This window comes from Sceloporus undulatus, chromosome 3, assembly GCF_019175285.1.
Source record: "Sceloporus undulatus isolate JIND9_A2432 ecotype Alabama chromosome 3, SceUnd_v1.1, whole genome shotgun sequence".
Lineage (NCBI taxonomy): Eukaryota > Metazoa > Chordata > Lepidosauria > Squamata > Phrynosomatidae > Sceloporus > Sceloporus undulatus.
The window spans coordinates 190231777-190253025 of record NC_056524.1 but is presented as its reverse complement, the minus strand read 5'-3'; the positions used below and the strand labels follow the sequence as shown (position 1 = coordinate 190253025).

General features: G+C 41.0%; 1 protein-coding gene across 4 annotated transcripts in view; it reads left to right on the top strand.

Moving 5' to 3' along the window:
- Positions 1–9281: 9281 nt before the first annotated feature.
- The window catches only part of DOCK1 (dedicator of cytokinesis 1), a 511572-nt gene continuing 499604 nt past the window's right edge, over positions 9282–21249 (top strand). For all 4 annotated transcript variants that reach the window (XM_042460991.1, XM_042460990.1, XM_042460988.1 and 1 more), the window contains exon 1: positions 9282–9511. In XM_042460991.1, coding sequence (XP_042316925.1) covers positions 9466–9511 — 46 coding nt within the window. In that variant the 5' untranslated portion in view covers positions 9282–9465. The remainder of the gene's footprint in view (positions 9512–21249) is intronic.

The following is a 21249-nucleotide window of genomic DNA, read 5'->3' as shown; positions in this document are numbered from 1 at the left end:
TACACTCTTTCATCCATCCTGCTTCATTTCCATCATGAGTCTCATTGCAATCTGTTATGGCTACATTTCTTTCCCACACATTCATAAGTACACTCAATTGATTTTGTTTGAAGATTAAACAGGAATCTTTGATTAAATTAGTAGCCAAATTGATTAAAATCTGGGCAAGGGACTCTGGCTTCACAGCTCTTGTGTGCAGCTCTGAGTTGCCAACTTGAATCCTCCTTGCATTGAGGACCTTTTCACACAAGGGTTTTAAACAGCAATTTTTGCAAGAGAATTACCTATTGGCATTACCTATTGCACTATGCCACATTCGATCTTTCGTTGCTGTGCCTTCACAAAGGAAGGAGACATGCTGGATTCCAAGGAAACATCTTCTTTTAATTGCAAATGGACATTAAATTTCCTTGACTTTGAAAATCTACCAGTGACCGCATGGCCAAAGGGGGAGGTGCCAGCCTGCAGATAACCCTCCCTACCACCTGAACTAAGACCAGAAACAGAAAATGCAGGCCCATGACTAACATCTTCAATTTCTTTCTCGTTTGCCTGATGAAGACGCCAGTGTGGCTTTGAAAGCTTGCAACATCTAATTGCATTTTGGTTGACCTGATAAAGGTATGATTGTTTGTATATTATTCGATAAGCAAAAGCAGTGTTACTTAATTGCCAGGGATGTCATTCACTATATTTCAGAGTATTGTAATGGGTATGTTCTGACTTGGTCTTAGCAATGGGAGGGAAGATACATGTGACCCTTCTTTGTGTGGTGTTGTGTAGCTAGCCAGGAGTGGAGGAAGAGAAGCAGAGAATGAGGAGGAGGCAGAGGCACACTGAAAATACGATCTGCACTACAGACTCAGGTTAGTTGGAATTAATGTTTTAAAAAACATTAAAAAAGTTAACCTGTCTTTCCTGCCTAGCTCAGTTCTGCCCAAATAAAAGATAACGCTGCTGCAAGGAAAATGAGTCAGTATGTGTGCCTGCCAATTGGTTTGGGAAGAAGACTGACTTCCTAGGCTGGCTGCTCCAAAGAGTGGCACAGGGCATGCACTTAGAATGGATGGGTCAGCATGAGAGAATTTAGAGGAGGGGGTGGGTCTCTGCATGCTTGAATCCATATCAGGCATATGATTTAGAACAACTGTTTGGCAGACAGTAAGATAGAGAAGGATGGGAAGAAAAACGGGCTGAGGAACTGCTTCTGCATGCTTGCCCAGAGCATCTATTGTAGTGTACATGGCAGTTGCCTGATCGTTTATCTGTTCCTGTAAATGTAAGGATGAGAATAGAGTGAATACACAGAATTAGGATGATCAGAGAGGGAGGGAACAAGACAGAATCTTCCTTTATTTTTCAACAGTACCATAATAAGAGTAGCAATCCAGTGAGTTACTTTCTGGATTGAAATCAGAGTAAAAGATAATGATCTGTTGGGTGATCAGACTAATGAATGAATAATGCAACTAGTTGCTTTTAAAAAGTAACATTCCAACATGTGATTCAGAACTCCTAGCAGGAAAAAAAGAGGCAATTTGAATTGATTTCCCATTCTTCCCTGAAAGCCAGCATGGTGTAGTGATTTGAGTGTTGATTAGGACACATGGAGACCAGGGTTTGAATTTGTATGATCATGGAAACCCATTGAGTGATGTTGGGCAGGTCACACACTCTTGACCTCAGAGAAAGGCAAAGGCAGACCCCCCCCCTGAACAAAATCTGCCATGAAAACCCCGTGATGGCTTTGCCTTAGGGTTGTGATAAGTCAGAAATGACTTGAAGGCATACAGCAACAACCTCTTCTTTCTGCTACTCCAAGCTGTCCTGAAGGCTAGATGAGTCTCTTGGAAAACACAAAAAGTAGATGAGGGAGCTGTAGGGGGAAGTTGGAATCCTCTCTTCCTTCAGTAGAATCCTCTACTGACCTTCCACAACAACAACAACAACAACAAAATTTTAATTTATGGAAGGACAAATATAGATCCAATTCTAAGGTTTGAATCTACCCTGACTTTAAATCCAACCTAGGAATAAAATAACAAATTGATTGAAATGGAAGAGATGAAATGAGAGCCTAAAGAAGGTTTATTTTAGATCATTCTGGTTATACAATAAAATAACGATTGTAATCCAATATTTATGTGACATCTCTCATGAGTTTATTACAAAGATTTTTCATCCAGATTGACAGCTGTGTTCCAGCACATCCCATTACAAATATATTTGTAATCATATGGCCAGGAATGTCAAATACTGATGATGACAAGTAGTGGGGGTGGATTTAATTTTCTTTAATGATGTTATCTTGTTCTACAGAGATGACCCTCCATTTTATGTAATACATCCATAAATAGCATGTAATTTCAGACAAATAAGACAGAGATACAAGATGCAGATACTATAGAAAACTTGCTTTTCTTCTATTTTTACAAAATAAGTTTCTATTATTAGAATAAACCATCTTGCCCTAGTTGTTTTTCAACAGATGGCATGATTTGTAGGAATTCATTGTGTAAAATCTAAGAATACAGACCACAGTTTGCAAGGAGTGGGGTTAGTCCTGGTTTCCCAAAGTTATAATTCTTTAATGAGTGTTAATGACAATTACTGTGCGGTCATACTGGGGAGGCTGGGTACTGAAACTGCACCCACTTAGAGAAGTTAACCCGAGATATGCTGTTATGAAAAGGACCATTATTTCAGGTTCCTAGAAGTCTTCCATTGTCCTTTCCATTTTGAAGGACCCTATCTTCCTATACAAACCTGCCAGCATTTTGCGATTTACAGGGGAAGGCTTCCTTCCTTCCTTCCCTTCGTCTGTCTGCCACCATTCTCCCAAGGTGGGACACAAGCCAGCTTCCAGACAGACAATTAAAAAAACTTCCACAATAACAAATTTAAAAACAGTCCAGATCACCACATGAGACAGTACAAAATCATTTAAAAGTTTTAAAAGATAAATCAATCATCCCATTGAGAACTTCTCCTGCTTACACATTAAAAACTTGCTTAAATGTAATGATGGAAGGGCCAAAAACAAAACAAAACAAACAAACAAACAAACAAACAAAGCGCCTTCCTCTGTAAATCTCAGAACTGTGGCAGGTTTGTATGGAGAGATAAGGTCTTTCCCATAGTCTGGACCTTTAAGCCATATAGGGCTTTATACATCATGACCAGCACTGTGAATTGTGCTCAGAAATGAACTGGTAGTCAAAAAGGAAAGAAAAAGAAAGGAAACAGTTTAAATTAAAGTTTTCATTCTCAGCTACAAGTTGTCTTCTTAGGACTGAAATAATTAAATACAGTGCATGATGAGCCATGAAGACTGAAGATGAAAGACTTTTGATCTTCCAACCCCAAGGCAAAAATACCGACAGTACAATGATTCAGTATATCACAATGACCTGTGAATTAAAACAGTTTTAGGTTCATTTATAAGAGGAGTAAAAATCTGTGGGACCAGTATGTTCTTTGATAGATATGTTGCAGTAGTGTAAATTATGAGCAAGAATTTCATAATACTGTCATATAGTTGTGAAGTGAGAAATTGGGGCAGGGGGGAGATGTTGGAAACATATAGTGTAAAGCTAAAATACTATTTTTTTTTCATGGTTAGCTGAGATAGTGACATCTTTGCTTTTCGATGGTTCAGTGTACACAAACTTTGTTTTGGGCTTGTTGTTATTGTTGAGTGCCTTCAAGTCATTTCTGACTTATGGAGACCCTATGGTGACTCTATCATGGGGGTTTCTTGGAGTCATTTGCAGGACGGCCTCCACTTTTTGGCAAGTTTCTTCAGAGGGGGCTTGCCATTGCCATTGCCCTTGCCATCTTCTGAGGCTGATATTACATGGCTGAACCAGAATTTGAACCCTGGTCTGTGCAGTCTTGGGACTTTATCACACAGGAGAAATCGAGGGTTTAAAATGGTATTTTCCTGGGACATTTGTGCGATTGCAGCATGATTAGAGAGGAATGCCCCAGCAATAAATCTGTTGTTAGAACATTCCTTGTTCTTCCCTGGATAAGTCCTCCCTAAGCACAATGTGTGGGGAAGTCTTTGCCACAGTCTTGCAAATGTTCCAGGAACATGCTTTTTTAAATCCCTGATTTTCCCCTGTGTGATAAAGTCCATAGTCCAAAGCTTAAACCAGTATACCACACACAAAAATATTAAAAATACAGTATAAAATTACCTTTAGGACTTATGTATATGATGTATATGAAACATAAATGAATGATGTGTTTAGACTTAGTTCCCATCTCCAAGATACATTATGTATATACACCTGGCACTTTTTATCTACAGGGGTTCTGTTCCAGACACCCCCCCCCCCACACACACAGATGCCAAATACCAAATAAATGAAGTCCCATTCTACTCAATGGCAGCATGATGTGCCGCATTGTTGTGGCCATGTGCACATACCAACATGGAAGAGAACAGGGTGGGGACATCTGCAGATGCACTAATCTGTGGATGGCAAGCCCGCGGATAGGAAGGACAGACTGTATATGCAAATATGGGTATTCCAAAATAAATGCCTCCCACCCCCCCACCCCCCCAAATCCAAAACACTTCTGGTCCTAAGCATTTCGGTAAGGAATACTCAACCTGTACTGGTTTTGTCTGTCTCATGGTACTCTGTAGTTTAATGGGGTTTCTCAGATCTGAAATTGTTGGAAGATCACATATATAGATATACTTGGTACAAAACCATCCAGAAATTTAACAGCTTTTAAAAAAGTCCATAGTTACCACAAATCTATCATTCTAAATTGAACGTGAAAACTGTGTAACTTTAATCAAATTTAATTCAGAAAACTGGAGAAGGCTGTCATTTCTTAACAAAGTTATTGGGGGAAAGATGTAGTGCTTCTAGCTACAAAGCTAAATCATACTGAATGTGTTTTTACAAGGTGTTACAGAACTGTTCCCTACCTAAATACTCAACAGAGGCTCCAATTCTATCCATACTGATTTGCGATATTAAGTCCAGTTGAAATGTGTGGTACTTCCTTTGCAAGTAAATATCCACAGGGCCAAGCTGTTGTGCCATAGCAGTCAGAGTCCATATGCTACTACATCAGCTGCCCTTTCTGAAGTGTTTTAAAGTAAGAATACAAAAGAGTGCAATTTGTATTGAATTCTGTGAGCAATGTGCCTGTTCAGGAAGCGCCTCAACCATATTACAGGGCTGTTGTCAGGACACAGAAACTTGAAGCCCTGGGATTATTTTGGTTAGTAGGGGTTAGATCATGACATCACCAATCTCAATAACTCCTGTCCCCAACTCGCATGTTTCCTCTAGGTTCTGCTGCAATTAGCACAATAGCAGTTGGCATGTCTGTATGGATTTTCCTGGCAAGAATAAATTGCTTTGAGCAATATTTTAATTATAATGCAAAGCATTTTAGTGTGGTTTTGCCTTGAACAGGTAATGGTCTTGAACCCATTACCTTTACAAAACACCTACAAATGATGTTCATTATATAGAGGGGGGAAGTGAAGGGAAGATAAGGAGAGACTGGGAAATGGATCAACACAGCTCCTGCATTTTTGGATTTTCTGCATGGTATAGCGAAGTATCAAGATGAGCACCTGCATGTCAAGGTTTCACATTATGCCCTTGATGCCCCACTCTACCTAATCCTTGTCTCCATTTCAAGTGCCAGATGGGCAAGATTTATTCAGAGAGGGTTTGTTTTTACCTTCTCTTGAGACAATTTGACTTGTTCAGGGTCACCCAGTTGGATTCCATGGTTGCCAGAGTCATAGTTCAATTATCAAACCACTAAAACATGCTGGCTCTCCTTTACTTTCCACAAAAAGAAAATAGAGAGGGAGTTCCAGAGCCTGGGGGCAGCCACTGAAAAGTCCCTCTCTTAAGTTTCCACTGGATATATCTGTCAGTGTGATGGCACAGAGAGAAGGGCTTCCCTGGCAGATCTCAAACCACACGCAGGATGGTAAAAGAGAATACAGTCCTTCGAATAAAGTCTTTTTATCTGCCAGAGCAGATAAAATTTGATGCTCCAGATGTTTGGATTTCAGTCCCCAGCTAATTAGGCCAATGGTTAGAGGTTCTGGGAATTGAAGTCCAAAACATCTGAAGAGCCTAAGACTGGGACCCACTGTGCTAGAGCAAGCAGCCAAAGCAGAAAAGTGCTGCAAACAACAGTGCTTAGATCACCTCACTCGTATTCTGCCAAGTGGATGATCAAGCAGTGAAAGGAGCTTCAAGGAACAAACATCACCAATTCTGTTCTCTTGGGGGACATGGCAGTTGCAGAGTCTGGAAAAGTTACCCTGTTTTGCTGGATGGAAGAATCTTGGGGCTCTGGTCCAAATAAGTAATTTTGATAAGCTCAGGTTGGACCTGCCACACTCCCTTGACAAAGTATGTGAATACAGATACACATTGTGGCCACCTCTGCTGCTTGATCAGAGGGGCAGGTGCTCTCCTACTCATGATTCTGGCTGCTGTTCTTTCTCTGTCACAAATCTGCTGGATCCTTGGACCAACTTGCAAATATCCCACCATGGAACTGGAAAATAGTTGAAGGACTCACCTTTGAAAAGTGGATGACCAAAATTTGGACAATAACTCTCATTAAGAAGTTTACACATAGTTTGGGAAAAGTAACAAGCTCAGATATGACACACAATTTCTATAACAATGCAGTTACAGTATCTCATTATTTCTCATAGATGGAAAATTAAAAACTCATTGTAGAGATCTCCAACTGAGACAAATTTTGGAAATACTTTATTTTAACCAAAATGCATATTGCTCTTGACCCTAATGGCAACTGTTGGATGTGACACCCCCTCCCCCATCTTATCACTATGGTTAGTTTGGCACAATGGCATGACCCTCATATGATCCTGATAGGCAGTCAGGCTTCCTTTCAACCTTGCACCTGCCACTGGAAGGAAGGCTAAGGGCTCTTTGCCAGCTGCTTTGCTAAATGGCTGAAGTGCTGGACTCAGGTGTTGGGAGGCATCTTCCATTTACCTTCCTGAAGAGATTACACAAAATCCTCCCTGAAGTTCTGCCACTTCTAGGCAGAAAAGAAACATGCATTGGAGAAAAGGCAGCAGCTGCTGCTCTCTTCTCTGTTCCTCACCCATCCTTCCTCTAACAAGTGAAAGAAGGCAAATTGAGCCTGCAGAGATTCTTCCTGATCTCCCTCTCTTTCTGGCCCAATGGTAGCAATCATGCAATCCACAAAGTAGTCCTGATGTGTGTTATATGTGTGTGTGTGTGTGTTGCATGCCTTCAAGCCACGAATGTCATCTGAAAAACAACCTGCATTTATGGGTTTTTTCTATTTTCTGTTCAGGTTAACCCCAAACGTCATGTGAAAAACAACCTGCAAAAGTGGGTTGTTTTCATTTTAAATCTAGTTTCTGCACGGGATTTGCCCCATGTGATAAAGCCCATAATGTAAATTATGAATGTAATTTTCTTGGTCATGTCTCTACATTTTTATCCTTGAAGGTCCTCCATTTTGCTGTGCCTGGTCCTCCTTTGCAGTTAGGACATCTGGCCAATGTGACAGTTAAAGCAGTGTCAAAATGCATTATTTCTACAATGCAGAAGCACCGATAAAGTGTACAAGAAACTAGGTCTGAATCCAGGGAGAGCAGGGCCAGGATACTCAGAATGGAGGACATTTAGGAAATCCTCTTGGACAGAAGCAGGGTGACTAGAGGTCCTCACCACAAAGGAGGCCAAGAGACCACCAAATGCAGGACATTAACAGGAAAATGTAGGACCTGAGCAAATAATGGGCTAAAAACACAAATATAAGTATTAAAGCCATGGTTTTTAGTTCTGTTCAAAACAGAGGACATTTAGTAATTCCTGCTGGAGAGAAGCAAGGTGAGCAGTGGTCCTCACTGCAAAGGAGGACAAGGCACTACAAAAATGTAGGACACTGGAAGAAAAAATGTAGAACCTGACTAGGGTTACCATAATTGTCCACTAAAACCTGGGACAAAATGTAGGGCAAAATCTAGACCAAATTGTAGGACAACTGCAGGACAAAACTCTGCCCAAAATATAGGACATTAAAGGTCCTCCATTTTTCTTAAATGTCCTACATTTTTGGGCTGAGTTTTGTCCTGCAGTTGTCCTACAGTTTTAGCGGACAATTATGGCAACCCTTGACCTGACCAAATAAAGGGCTAAAAACACAACTGTTCAAAACGGAAGACATTTAGGAAATCCTCCTGGAGAGAAGCAGAGTGAGCAGAAGTCCCATTGCAAAGAAGGACAAGGAGACTGCAAAATGTGCCCTACATGTTTTACTGTCCTACATTTTGCAGTCCCGTGTCCTCCTTTGTGGTGAGGACCTCTGGTCACCCTGCTTCGGTCCAGGATTTCCTAAATATCCTCCATTTTGAACATCACTCAGAAACCATGGATTTGTAAAAGGGACAGTAAAAGGAAAAAATGTAGGACCTGACCGAATAAAAGGCTAAAAAACACTTCCATAAATACAAAACCCATGCTTTTTAGTTCTGTTCAAAAAGGAGGACGTTTAGGAAATCCTCCTGGGCAACAGAAGCAAGGAGGACAAGGGGGATTGCAAATTATGATGATGATGATGTTTATATTTATACCCTGCATTTCCTCCTCTCGACTTCTAAAACTCCTAAACAAGATCATTTTTATGACTGGTTGCATTATGTTACATAATGTATTTTTACTATATATTTTTTTGGAACCCGCCTCGATCTGAAGGGAGAGGCGGGCTAAAAATAATAATAATAGGATAATAATCAGATCAGAGGATAATAATAATAGCCTCAGAAGATAATAATAATAATAATAATAGCCTCAGAGGAATTGCTTTCCTCTGAGAGAGTGTGAGAGAATAGGTTTACATGACAGAATAGAGAGATTTCAGTCCCCTCTGTCCAGGAGGAATTGTGACTCAGAAGCCATGTATTTCATATAAAACATATGTATCTATTTGTATCCCGCCTCTCCCTTTTTTTGAGGATCGAGGCGGGTAACAACAAAAGTTATATAATAATAATAATAATAATAATAATATAGAAATCCATGGCTTCTGAGTCTCAGTTGTTCCTGGAAAGGGGACTGAAATGCAGGGGCAAAAGGAGGACACTAGGCCTAGTCAAGGCGACCCTGAGGGAGAGATGGAGGAGGAGGAGGAGGAGGGCTCCTTTCGGGCCTCCTTCCCCTCCTCCTTCCAACCCTGGAGAGGCCTCCCAGTCCCTTCCCTTCTTCTTCTTCTTCCCTTGGCCCTGGCTCCGCCTGCGACCCATGACGACGGCTCCTATTCCTTCTCCTCCTCCTTTGGGCCACAAACTTTTCCTCCTCCTCCTCCTCCTTGGTCCCGTTGAGGCTGGAAAATGGCGGCTGTATAGAAAGAAATAGCCCTCCTTCCTTGGCTTTCCCCCTGATAATAAGGCTCCCTGGCGCCATGACGCGTTGGGTGCCCACCAAACGGGAGGAGAAATACGGCGTCGGTGAGACTCCCTTCTCCTTCTCCTCCTCCTCTATTCCCCTCCACTTTCTCTCTCTCTTTCTCTCTCCCAATCTACTTCCAAATCCGGGATCATCCCGCTTTTTTAATTGTTATGTTTTGGGGCTCCAAACTTTGGCTTCTTCTTGTCTCTTCTTCTTTTCCTGGTGTTTGGGCGCCATAGTTTGTTTTGGGTTTTGGGCTTTGACCAACTTCTTCCTCTCTCTCAAAGAAGGAGGAGGGGAAAAGACCTCTCTTTCCCTCAGTAACTATATATATATATATATATATTCTACTATTTGGGGATTATTTGGTCCAAAACACACTGCAGAAATAACCCACTTTGAGACCGCTTTAACTGCCCTGGCTCCATGCTAAGGACTAGTTCTAGGAGCTGTAGTTTTTGTGAGACGTTGAGCCTTCTTCTGTCAGAGAGAGAGAGAGAGCGAGCTCTGGTGCCACAATAAACTACAAATCCCAGGATTCCCTAGTTAGCACTGAACCAGTGCAGTTAAAGTGGTCTCAAAGTGGGTTATTTCTGCAGTGTGTTTTGGACCCTATTGCCTGCCTTGAATGCCTTCCTTTTGGGAGGAGAAGCTGGAACTGAACTAGGAGTAGTGGAAGGTAGTTTTGTTTCAGAGAAAGGACCCCTGAAAGGTTTAAGGGTGGGAATGGGAGGTTTTTTCCTTCAAAATGCTCCCCCTTTTATTGTCTCCAGGACGAATTGGAGCTTTGGCTGCATCCTCACTGGAGAAATAATCCGGTTTGATTCCGCTTGAAAGTGCCATGGCTCAAGGCTATGAAATTCTGGGGACTGTAGTTTGTTGTGGCGCCTCAAGTGTTGCCAAACCAGATTATTTTTCCCAGTGTGGATGCAGTCTTTGTGAAACCCAACATTGGTTCAAAACACACTGCAGAAATAATCCAGTTTGAGACCACTTTAACCGCACAGGCTCAGTGCTAGGAGTCTTGAGGATTTTATTTTACGGTCTCAAACTGGATTATTTCTGCAGTGTGTTTCTTTCTTTTTCCTGCTTGAACTTATTCCTTCCAAACCCTCTATTAAGTATTTTTAATACTTAATACAGAAGTGAGGGGGGAGACTAGGGACTTTTGGGATCAGTTTTAGTTCCCACAATCTCAGCAAGAGGATTCCTCTATTCCTAGTTTTGGAAATCTGGCAAGCACTCTGGAAAAACCTCTGCTTTCGGATATGTAACCCTGACTTTGGAGACCAAAGTTTGAATCTCCATTTGGTCCTCTAAAGCCACTGGGTCAAGTCACACTCTCTCAGCCTCAGGGGAAGGCAGTGGCAAAACTCTTCTGAACAAATCTTGCCAAGAAACCCCTCATAATAGGTTCGCATTGGGGTGGCCATAAGTTGGAAATGACTTGAAGGCAAACAACGATAACAACAACAAGCCCTCTCCACTAGTCCCCACAGCTGCCTTAACAGATACATATATTATGGGTAGGACTGTCTCCACTCTGAAGATGTGATTGGACTGCATCGTCTAGCATCCCCAGCTTGCGTAGCCTGTGGTCAGGAATATTAGGAGCTGCAGTTCAACAGTGTCTGGAGGACCACAAGATTCCCACCTCAGCAATAGGTTAATGAAACCTTTATTGTTGGGTGGGCTTTTTAAAGATTAAATCAGCATAAATAGGAATACAACAGTACAGTAACTGAATTTTCTGTTTTCAATGCCAGGTGGGGCCCTTCGGAGGTTGTTGGGACTGCATCTGCACTGCAGAAATAATGCAGTTTGACACTGCATTAACAGCCATGGCTCAAGGCTATGCAATTCGGGGATTTGTAGTTTGTTGTGGCACCAGAGCTGTTTGACAGAGAAGGCTAAATACTGTATCTCAGAAAACGACAAATTCCTGGGCTCCATAGCATTGAGCCATGGCAGTTAAAGTGGTGTCAAACTGCATTATTTCTGTAGAGCAGATGCATCCTGTGATGCAGCTCCCTTCAGCCCTAACCTGGGCAATGCTGAAAAATGATGGGAGTTGCAGTCCAGGAACATCATGAGGGTCTCATGCTCTCCATCCTTGTCTTAGATATTATGCATTTATCACAGCAAGTATATTGATGAGAAATATCGCCCCCTCAGGATAGGCATTTTACTCATCTGTGGAACAGCAATACCTCTAAGGAGGAGCCAGCCAGGCTGAGATTTGAGAATATTTAGAACAATCATGTGGTAAATTCATTATGGTGGCCTCCTCCTCCACCTCCAAGGAGCTTCCTAGGCTGCTGCCACACTGCAGAAATAAAGCAGTGTGACACCATTTTAATTTCCATGGCTCAGTGTATCGAGTTCTGGGATTTGTAGTTTGGTTGGCACACCAGAGTGCTTTCACAGGGAAGGCTATATATCTCACAAAATGACAAATACCATTGAGTCATGACAGTTAAAGTGGTGTCAAACTGCTTTATTTCAGCAGCGTGGCACAAGCCATACTGTTCTGTGTATTCAGAACAGATAACATTCTGGTTAAAGACTAAACCATAAGAAATCTCACATTTAAATTTAGGGCGCATCTCTGCAGCCTCAATACTAGTTGCCTCAGAGTCAGTTCCATTGAAGATAGTGGGGTTTGATTCCGATCTAACTACGGTTGCCAGGTGTCCCTTATTATAAGAGATGTCCTTTATTTTAAGGGCCAATAAAGCTTGTCCTGTATGAGCATTAAACAGGATGCAAACGTTCCTGTATTTTCAAGTGTTGGTAGAACATACTGTCCTCAAATGATACAACAAATGTTGGGAACGGAAAATATCTGTTGTCAGCGTGGCTGGCCTCTGCCCTTACCAACTCTAGGGTGACCAAAGTATTTAGCCTGATGACAATAAAATTCCTCCCCTCCAAATGGCTGATGACTTACTGTGGCAAGATTTTCCATGGTTTGGGGCTCCTTAAGATAGCTGATTTTTTCTGGAAAGTCTTCATGAGAAGCCCTCTATCAAAACACTTGAGCAAACCAGTATATAGGTATACACCTCCATGTTGTGTCTCATGACAGTCTTGATTGTACCTTACTGTTATTTTCAAATATAGGAACCCTAGATGTACCTTGTAAAAACACCAAAATGGTAATACATTAAGCTTTCACAAAAGATTTGCAGCTGCTTAATTAGAAAATGAAACCATCTTGCAAAGAAATACTACCCTTTAAATGACAAGTCTGAAGTAGGTACCCTGTCAAAGACAAGGAAAGGATCATTCAATCACTGCTTGATTATTTCTCTCTTTCTTTGACATTCCCTTTCCCGCAAACAGTAGTAGAAAGGGAAAGCCTCATTTTCATCCCATTCATTTTCCTGGAGCATGATGGACCTGTTAGTTATCCTGATGCTCCACTTGATGATATCATTGCTCTTATTCAGAAAAAGTCTTGGTCTTCTGCTCCTTCCTCGTGATTACACTGATTTGCAATTGAGATCATTAACTTTTTTCAAAAGTTACATGATTAATTCAGACAACTCCTCAGTTAATCAATATATCTTGAGTTGATTGAACTGAGTAGCTAACAATTGCAGCCCTGCTTAGAATTGGGAGAGGGTTGCCAACATTACTCTCTTTATTCTAAAAGGCCCTTTAGGTTCTCTTGTGATGGTTGAAAAGCGCCCTTCAATATGTTACAGTACTATCTCTACTTAGCATTGAGGCAAGATGAGAGAAGTCTTAAAAGTTTGTTTTGATAAAGTAAGGAATGGGATGACCTAACTTGTGAAGGAAACAGTGTAACCAGGGATAAAATAAAGGGGTCTGAAACTAATGTTATTTTCTGCCCAGCTAAGACATTCCAATGTAACTTTAGCCACCCAGGCTGAAATTTGCTCTTTAGCACATCACAGTCAATTTTGCAGTACTTGGAGTTAACTGTATAATAATGGGATGCTATGTAGGAAACATTCATTTGCTTGCATGATTTCTTGTAGGGTTTTTGGCAGAAGAGAAAAAGATAGGCTTTAAAGTTTGAGATCCCCCTTTGGGACCAGAAAACGCTTATTCCATCAGGAGCTCTTCCAGGGCTAGAATGTGTGAGCTCCTGAAATGTGGTGGTTACAAATATGAGCCAGAAACAAACCCACTTGGCAACCCACCTTGCCAAATAATCCCAGTTAGGCGACCTTAGGTTATTGAAAAAGGAAACTTCATAGCACTGGATAGTCTCAATGAAAATAACATTATTATTTTTTGCACTTTCAGAGACCTATTGTGAGATAATGAGCCCCTTGCCATGAACATTTTGCACATTTCTCAGATTTACAGGACATTTCCAAGAAATGGAGTCTGAACAAAATACAGCACATAAAGCATTTTGAAACAGGTGTATGAAAATACACAGATATATATGCTTTAGTCAATGAGGAAACATTGTATAAATACAAAATAAAAATCAGGTGAATTGTACAGATCAATGCACAAATTACAAAGATGCATTAATAATGTTTGAATTTAATAAACGCTCACAGCTCGATGCGAAACAAGGATGGGAAGAAAATGCAGGCAGGCTTGGTGAAATTTAGTAGAACTGGGTCTTGATTTTCTCTTCCTTACCTTAGCAAACTACTAAGATTCTGAGAGTTTTTAAAAATGGAAAGCTGTAACAGGAGGCTTTCAGTGTCAGTGAGTGTAAGGATAGCATAGGATGGGACAAAGTAGGAGAAGAAGTGGGAGTACTTAACCCTTTCCTTTCTTGGCACTTTTTTGTCCTGAAAGGTAAAAGCTCATAAACCTGTATTTTGTTCTCCTTTTGGTTTGAAGGCAGCTTGTGTGTGTGTGTGTGGGGGGGGGGGGGGGGGGAGAGGCTTCAAGTAGATACATGGTGGGATAGGCTAGAGTTAATAGCTTTCGTTTTGTTTGTTGTGTGCCTTCAAGTTGTTTCAAGAATTACAAGAAAAAAATAAGCCCCCTAAACATTAGGAAGAATTTTTTTTTTACTGTAAGAGGATTTTCCTGAGAAGATTTGTTCAGAGGGGCTTGTCATTGCCTTCTTCTGAGGCTGAGAGAGTGTATCCTGCCCATGGTCACCCAAAGGGTTTCTACAGACAAGATTTAAACCTTGGCCTCCTGGAGTTCTAGTCCAGGATGCAGACCACCATGGTGGGTCTCTCCTTTTGTTTTGGAAGCTGTTATTGAATTTTAGAAAATAAACAAACAAACATGCATAATCTATATAACATCTTGGTTTGCCTTAAAATCATTGCATTATAGAATTGTAGAATTGGAAGGGTTCCTGAATGTTTTTTTTAATGTAACCCCCTGCCAGTCAGAGGAACCAGAGCTAAAATCCTAAAGGTTTTTTGCTCAACGAATCCCTTGAACAATCAAAAAGCCTTTGCTTAATTAATATAAATTGAATCAGTATACTTGAATTGATACATATTGAAAATAGCACCTAGCGTTCTGTGTGTGCTAAGGCAGCCAGTGAATTCCTAGGATAAATTGCATCCTGTCTTCTTCCATTCAGTTATTACTCAATGAAATAATGCTGAAGCAGGAACTTGAATCAGACTAAAGGCACCATTAAGCATTACGTTAGCTGTGCTTACATTGCTTTTCTGGAAGTGGCTCCTGTGCAGTTTGAATAGTGTTAAATCAGCCCAGGAGGGAGACCACAAGTGTGAGCTCTTATTCAGAGAATTAGTACCTGCCTGTGGTTGAGACCTGCTCCGTTTGTCCTTTCCCATTTGACTGAATAATTTAAACATAATGCCACAGCCACAGTGCTGATCATGGAAAGGGGTTTCTATGCAACTGTTTAAAGATCTACCAGCTTGTTTCTGAGTCATGACTTAAACACTTTTGTCTATGCTTTACAAAGACGGCCACATCCATCTCAAGGCTTGGGAAGTTCCTTTTTTATATATATTGCAGTGCCCAGAATCTCCTGGCCATGCTGGCAGGAGGATTCTGCTAGTTTTATCTCCCAAACCCCCAGTTTTCCAGGCTGTGCTTTCTTTTCTTCCAGTGCTCATTCTCTTGATCCGGAGGTGGCAAATTCCAAGATGTAATGCTGTAAAAGAGCTGTATGAAGGTCATTATATCACTGCTTAGGATGCAGTTTTGTATAAAGGGATTAGATGCCCTACTGTGCTGTGCTATGAAAGGAGGATAGTTCTGCTAACTCTGCCATTGGAATATTTCCTGCTTCTGCTTCTAGTTTGAATTTCTTAACTTAGTATTGCATGTCCTCTGCCACCTGTATAATCTTCAGGATTGCACTTCTGTGGATCCTAATTGCAAGGTCTTGACTTGATGTGCTCTAATTACAGGTATTTTGCAGTCTCATGTGCTGTGGCTGTTTAGCAAATCTAGATTTGGTTCCCTTGAAGGTCAAAACTTAGTACTTTTATAGTATACCTTTATGGTACTATTTAGCCATATACTGCAGAGGATCTGAGATATACTGAGGTTGTTTTCTGGTTGTTGAGTAGAATCTTTTTCTGTACAGTCTCTTCTAGATTAAGCTTTTGAATTGCATTTTCCCCCATTGGTGGATCATAAATGTTTTGTGAGCAGTTTGTATGAATGAAAATGTTTTAAGAGTGACTATGTGACCTAAGTTTCATCATTGATATCTTCTATACTATAGCATGGTGAAAATGTAATTTTGCAGAGCATTTGCAAAACCACTTTGTCACATGGGGTAAAAGGAGTGGAATATATGTACTGTAACATTTCCGAGGTCTCTCTTGTAATAACAGAATTGGGCAGTCATACCTGATAAGTAAGATCCAAAAGATGTCTGTTGTGGCATGTTCTTCTAGTCAAGAGCTCACTTCTGTACATGCATGGATGTTGTTCTGATTTGAAAGACGTTCTGTGTTTAGAATTGAATATTTTGACTGCACTGAGTGTTTTCTGTTGTAACTGCTCCATAAGGAGTGATGTTTGTTTTTTGTTACACTTTAATTAGAATTTGGAGGGCAAAGCCAGTAGAAAGTTGCATTTAGCATAGATGGTGTTTTCCAGCAAATAATATGAATGTCTTTTAGTGTATGGGAAATATATTTTGTCTCCATTTGCCCTGTGAATTAGACCCATGAAACATACTGAAGCTGTTGGTAAGGCCATTCCTTTATTTATATCTGTTTTCTTAGAGTAAATGTGTGTAAGACAGTCCATATTCATTTAAGACTACCTGGTGTTATTGATGTGCTTTCTGAATGCCTGTATTTCAGTGTTAAGTATAAGGATGTGGTGGGGAATACATTTATAGATTTGTGTGTATATGTGCCTTTAAGTTGCCTATTTACTTATGGTGACCCTGTGAACCTTATAGGATTTTGTTAAGCAAGACATGCTCAGAGATGGTTTGCCAATTCTTTCCTCTGATACACAGCCTACAATGTGTGGCATTTGTTGGATAACAGGACAAAATTCTGAGGTAAGAGTTAATGTCCAAAGTGGATGAGTTCATCACAAGGCTTGTTGAGAATAGAAGTATTTGTGATACTCCTGATCTGCATAAATGAGTCTGTTGCAGAGCGCCAGAATGACTTCTTGATATATTGAGCATTGATGGATCATTTTAAAACAGGATAGGGAGTGCTTGACCCTTTAATTGCTATTGGAGTGCAGTTCCCATCACTGCCTGTGCTGACTTGAGCTGTCAGTGTATTGCAGTTCCAACAACATTTTGAAAGCTGAATATAGCACATTCCTGCTCTGAAGGACTGAAATGGAAACCTTAATGTGTGTGTATGTATGGGAAGATAATATTTACTCCAGGTTATTATCTTGAATGTCAGTCCTAATTGTACCAGAAACTGGGCAGATGGATAAAATAAGATGTATGAGTGCTGTGATTTAAAATGTGGTTTCCACATGAGAGCAGCTAAGGTTGTAAAGTTGATATGTTTATCTAAATACATATAAGAAAAATCCAGTAGGTCTATTTGAGACCACAGTTATATAGCTTATCATGGCAGTGTTTCACACATGACTTGGGCATGGGTAACATCTATTCATTATGTCCAGGAACCCAGTGATGTACTTTTGTTGGATCCTACAGCCTCCACTAGAATCTCTGATCACCCTTCCTCTGCAGCACCCCTAAATACCTGTTCCTATGGGCTGGTAAACCCTTTGGACACAGTGGAGGGTGGCAGAGAGAGGCAAAAAAAAGTTGTGGTGCCCCAAATGCCCAATAAGGAAGTGCACCATAGCACTGGTTCGAAAACTTTGATCCTCAAGGTGTTTTGATCTTCAGCTCCTCAAACCTCTAGTCAGCTTGGCCAAATGTAGTGGTCCTTGGACCAATGCCCATCTCTTAGCCATTGGCTCCTAATCCTTGGCACATTTCCAGGAAAGAAAAAAAAAGTGATTGTAGCCAATGGGTCAATATATGATGCCAGTCGCTGGCACACTGGAAAAGAAAATGCCAGTCCCCTATATCAGATGGTCTGAGAAGGCATTTGCTAGTATGTTTGAATCACTTCTTACATAGATAGAGTCTTTTTTCCTCTCTTCACCCTAATACACTTCCCATCCACAGGAGTTTGATTACCTCCCACACGATTGTAAAAAAAATATGGATGACCACATCCCATATTAGTCAGCGGTGGTGATAAACAGTGTATCTGCACGTATGTGCCACCATTGAATAGTATGGGGTGTGGTTATCCACAAATGGTCAAATTTACAGATTGCCAGCCTGCTGATATGAAGGGTCCACTGTACTTTCAAAGATTATAAATATAATAGAGGTCATAAAGAAATACCAATTTCAATAGCGTCACTTAAATTGGATATAAATTGTAGTACAAATACAGTAGTGCTAATAATTGGACAATTTAGCTACATGAAAATTGAATAATCTGGTGTTTGACCAACTGAATTTGAGTTGCTCCCAAAGTTTAAAAAAAAAGAAAAGAAGGAAAGCAAAGCTGCTAAGCCTGTAGCAGAATGATTCCATGTGTTTATTCTTTAATTTGCAGCGTAGTGGAAATTTGTCCATTGTCCAGTGATCTTGAGGGGAAAAAATAGTGCTCATTATAATAGCTTTCTTTCCAGGTTACTGGTGAATGATGATCGTGTTATACAATATGGCATGTCTCTAATGAATTTCAAGGGTGTGGGAGTTGAAAATAGATGTATTGTTTCTAAGAGGAGAAAAAACTAAATTTGATGCTAAGTGAACACAGACATTATCATTTCCTTACAATTCACTGTTTTGAATCTGGCTCATATTGGATTACTGTTCCTTTTGTTTTCTGCCTCACTGAATTTTCTTCCAAAGATGATTTAATATATTAAATTTGGTTATATGTAGGATACATGTCTTTTATGTAATAAGCAAGATGTTCAATCTTGTTTATGTGTTAGGTAATGCTGAATGTCTGAAAAGAGAAAAATTGTGCAGTGCTGCGTAATTCTGAACACTAGGTTGGATCCAGAGCCTGATCCAGTGGCAGGCATGTTGAGCAACTTCAACCATTTATTTTACTAGTACACAGGGCCATTCTGAGAAAGGAAGTCCATCTTGAATACTGGGCAGTTGTGCTATGTTCTTTGCAATATTTTTTTGCAAAACTGAGTCACCACTATAACTCTTTATTGAGTGTATGAGTGATAATGGGCTACTCCCGCTATATGGGAGTGGCAGCTGAGGCTGGTCCCTGATGACTCAGAGGAAGAAGAGGACTCTAAGGCAAAGACAACATTACAGAAGTTCAGCAAGAGGATAATGCTGCAGAGGAGACACTAGAAATGAATGCTTTGAAATCACGTGGTGAACCAGCATTGATCCAAAACCCAGTGGATGCTCAAGTACTAGCCCTGGCCAAGGGTACACAGTCCGGGAAAACACTTGCTGTTATACCAAGGGGAGAAAAGGAACAACTTCACACTCCTGAAACTATTGTTTCTGCATCTGAGGAGATAGGATATTCTGCCACAAGTCAACAGGAGATGGAAGGAAGTCTTCCGCTCCAGGAGGAGAAGATGTTTCAAGTGGAGCAACAGCAGTTCTAGAAGGAGCAGGAAGCAAGCCAGAGTCTCCAAGGTACATGGAAGATGGCAAAGGAGGAACCCTAGTCTTTGTCAGTGACAAAGTGTTCTGCAGGAAGCAGACCCCAGTCTTTGAACTCCATGGAAGATGGCAACAAGAAAGAAGCCCCATCTCTTTCACTGACAAAGTGGTCAGTGATTTGTGATAAATGGGCTAACTCATCCCTGCAGAGACAGGGGTGGGAAACACATTACAAGTGGAATCCCAGCTTTGTCCCATTGTGTTGATTTTCAAGAGGCATTCAAATGAGTGGGTGTTGGCAGTGAAGATAGATGCCCTCTGGAGGCCCCTTCCAGCTCAGACAGAAGTTGGAGGGGGCCATGAGACCTTGACAACAAAAATCCAGTTTTGACACTATCCAACCATTTAATCTTAAACAGAAACAGATAACGGGCAAAAAATATGGTTCATCTGAAGCAGAGGAGGGCAGAATGCTCCCCACAGCCTTCCTTGAGCCCCTTCTGACTGCCACACTGGATTGTTGTTGTTGTTGTTGAAAAATCAATCAGAAGACTGCTCTTTAAAGGCTATTTAAACTTTGGACTTATTGAGCCCTCCCTTTTCTCATCTTTTATGAAAACTTGGCTTTTGGGATGTCATGTGATATCTTTTGCTGAAGACTTTTTTTTGGTGTGATGCAGTTGTGTGGAGTGGGAGACAGTCTCTCCAATCTCAGTTGACTCAGGAGGCAAATGAGCAACTCTACCATACTGATATTTTTGATTTAGATATTTTGTTCTGTAGGAATTAAAGTTTTGGGGAATTAAGACAGCTGACCTTGTACTGGAAGATTATTTCAGTGAAAAACTGGTTTACTTTTGGATTCATGAAATAGATAATTAAAAATAATGAACCATGTCCAGCATTCTGTATCAGCTGCTTAGTACAGTCTGCCCTTCATATCTGCGGGGGTTCTGTTCTCAACCCCCATCCCAGTGGATGCCAAAAACCATGGGACTTCAAGTCTCGCTGTTTTTAATGGTGGCGCACCATGTGCATGCACCACCATTCGGGAGAATGGGGCAGGGCCATCTACGGATGCTCCAGTCTGTGGATGGCAAGCTGCAGTTGGGGTGGGCCAGCTGTACTTAGATAAGTATACTTAACTAAGCAACATTTCCCAATCTGACCACCTCACAAGCTTGTTTTCTGCTGCTCCAGAGACTAGAACGCGGAACAACGGATGCAAACTACAGGAAAAGAAATTCCACCTCAACATTAGGAGGAACTTCCTGACAGTAAGGGCTGTTCGGCAGTGGAACAAACTCCCTTGGAGTGTAGTGGAGTCTCCTTCCTTAGAGGTGTTCAAACAGAAGCTGGATGGCCATCTGTCGGGGATGATTTGATTTAGATTTCCTGCATGGCAGGGGTCTGGACTGGATGGCCCTTGCTGTCTCTTCCAACTCTGCGATTCTATGATGAAAATGTCATTCACCCATGCTGTGATCAGTAGCATAATAGATCCCCTTCTCCACTTGCAGCTGATGCTCAGGTTGTGGGAGGGAAGTTATGATTGTGGCAATAGTGTCAAAATTGTGACTAAGCAATAGTGAATGTGGAAGAGTTATGGATAAGTAAATCTGGGTAACTCTTCTGTCTTACAGGTACTGTATAATTTGCCATGAGGATAGCTGTGTTGATCTGTTACCGCAAAAACAACAAAGGCAGCCTATTAAACTTATTGTGGCATAAGCTTTCATGAATAGTACC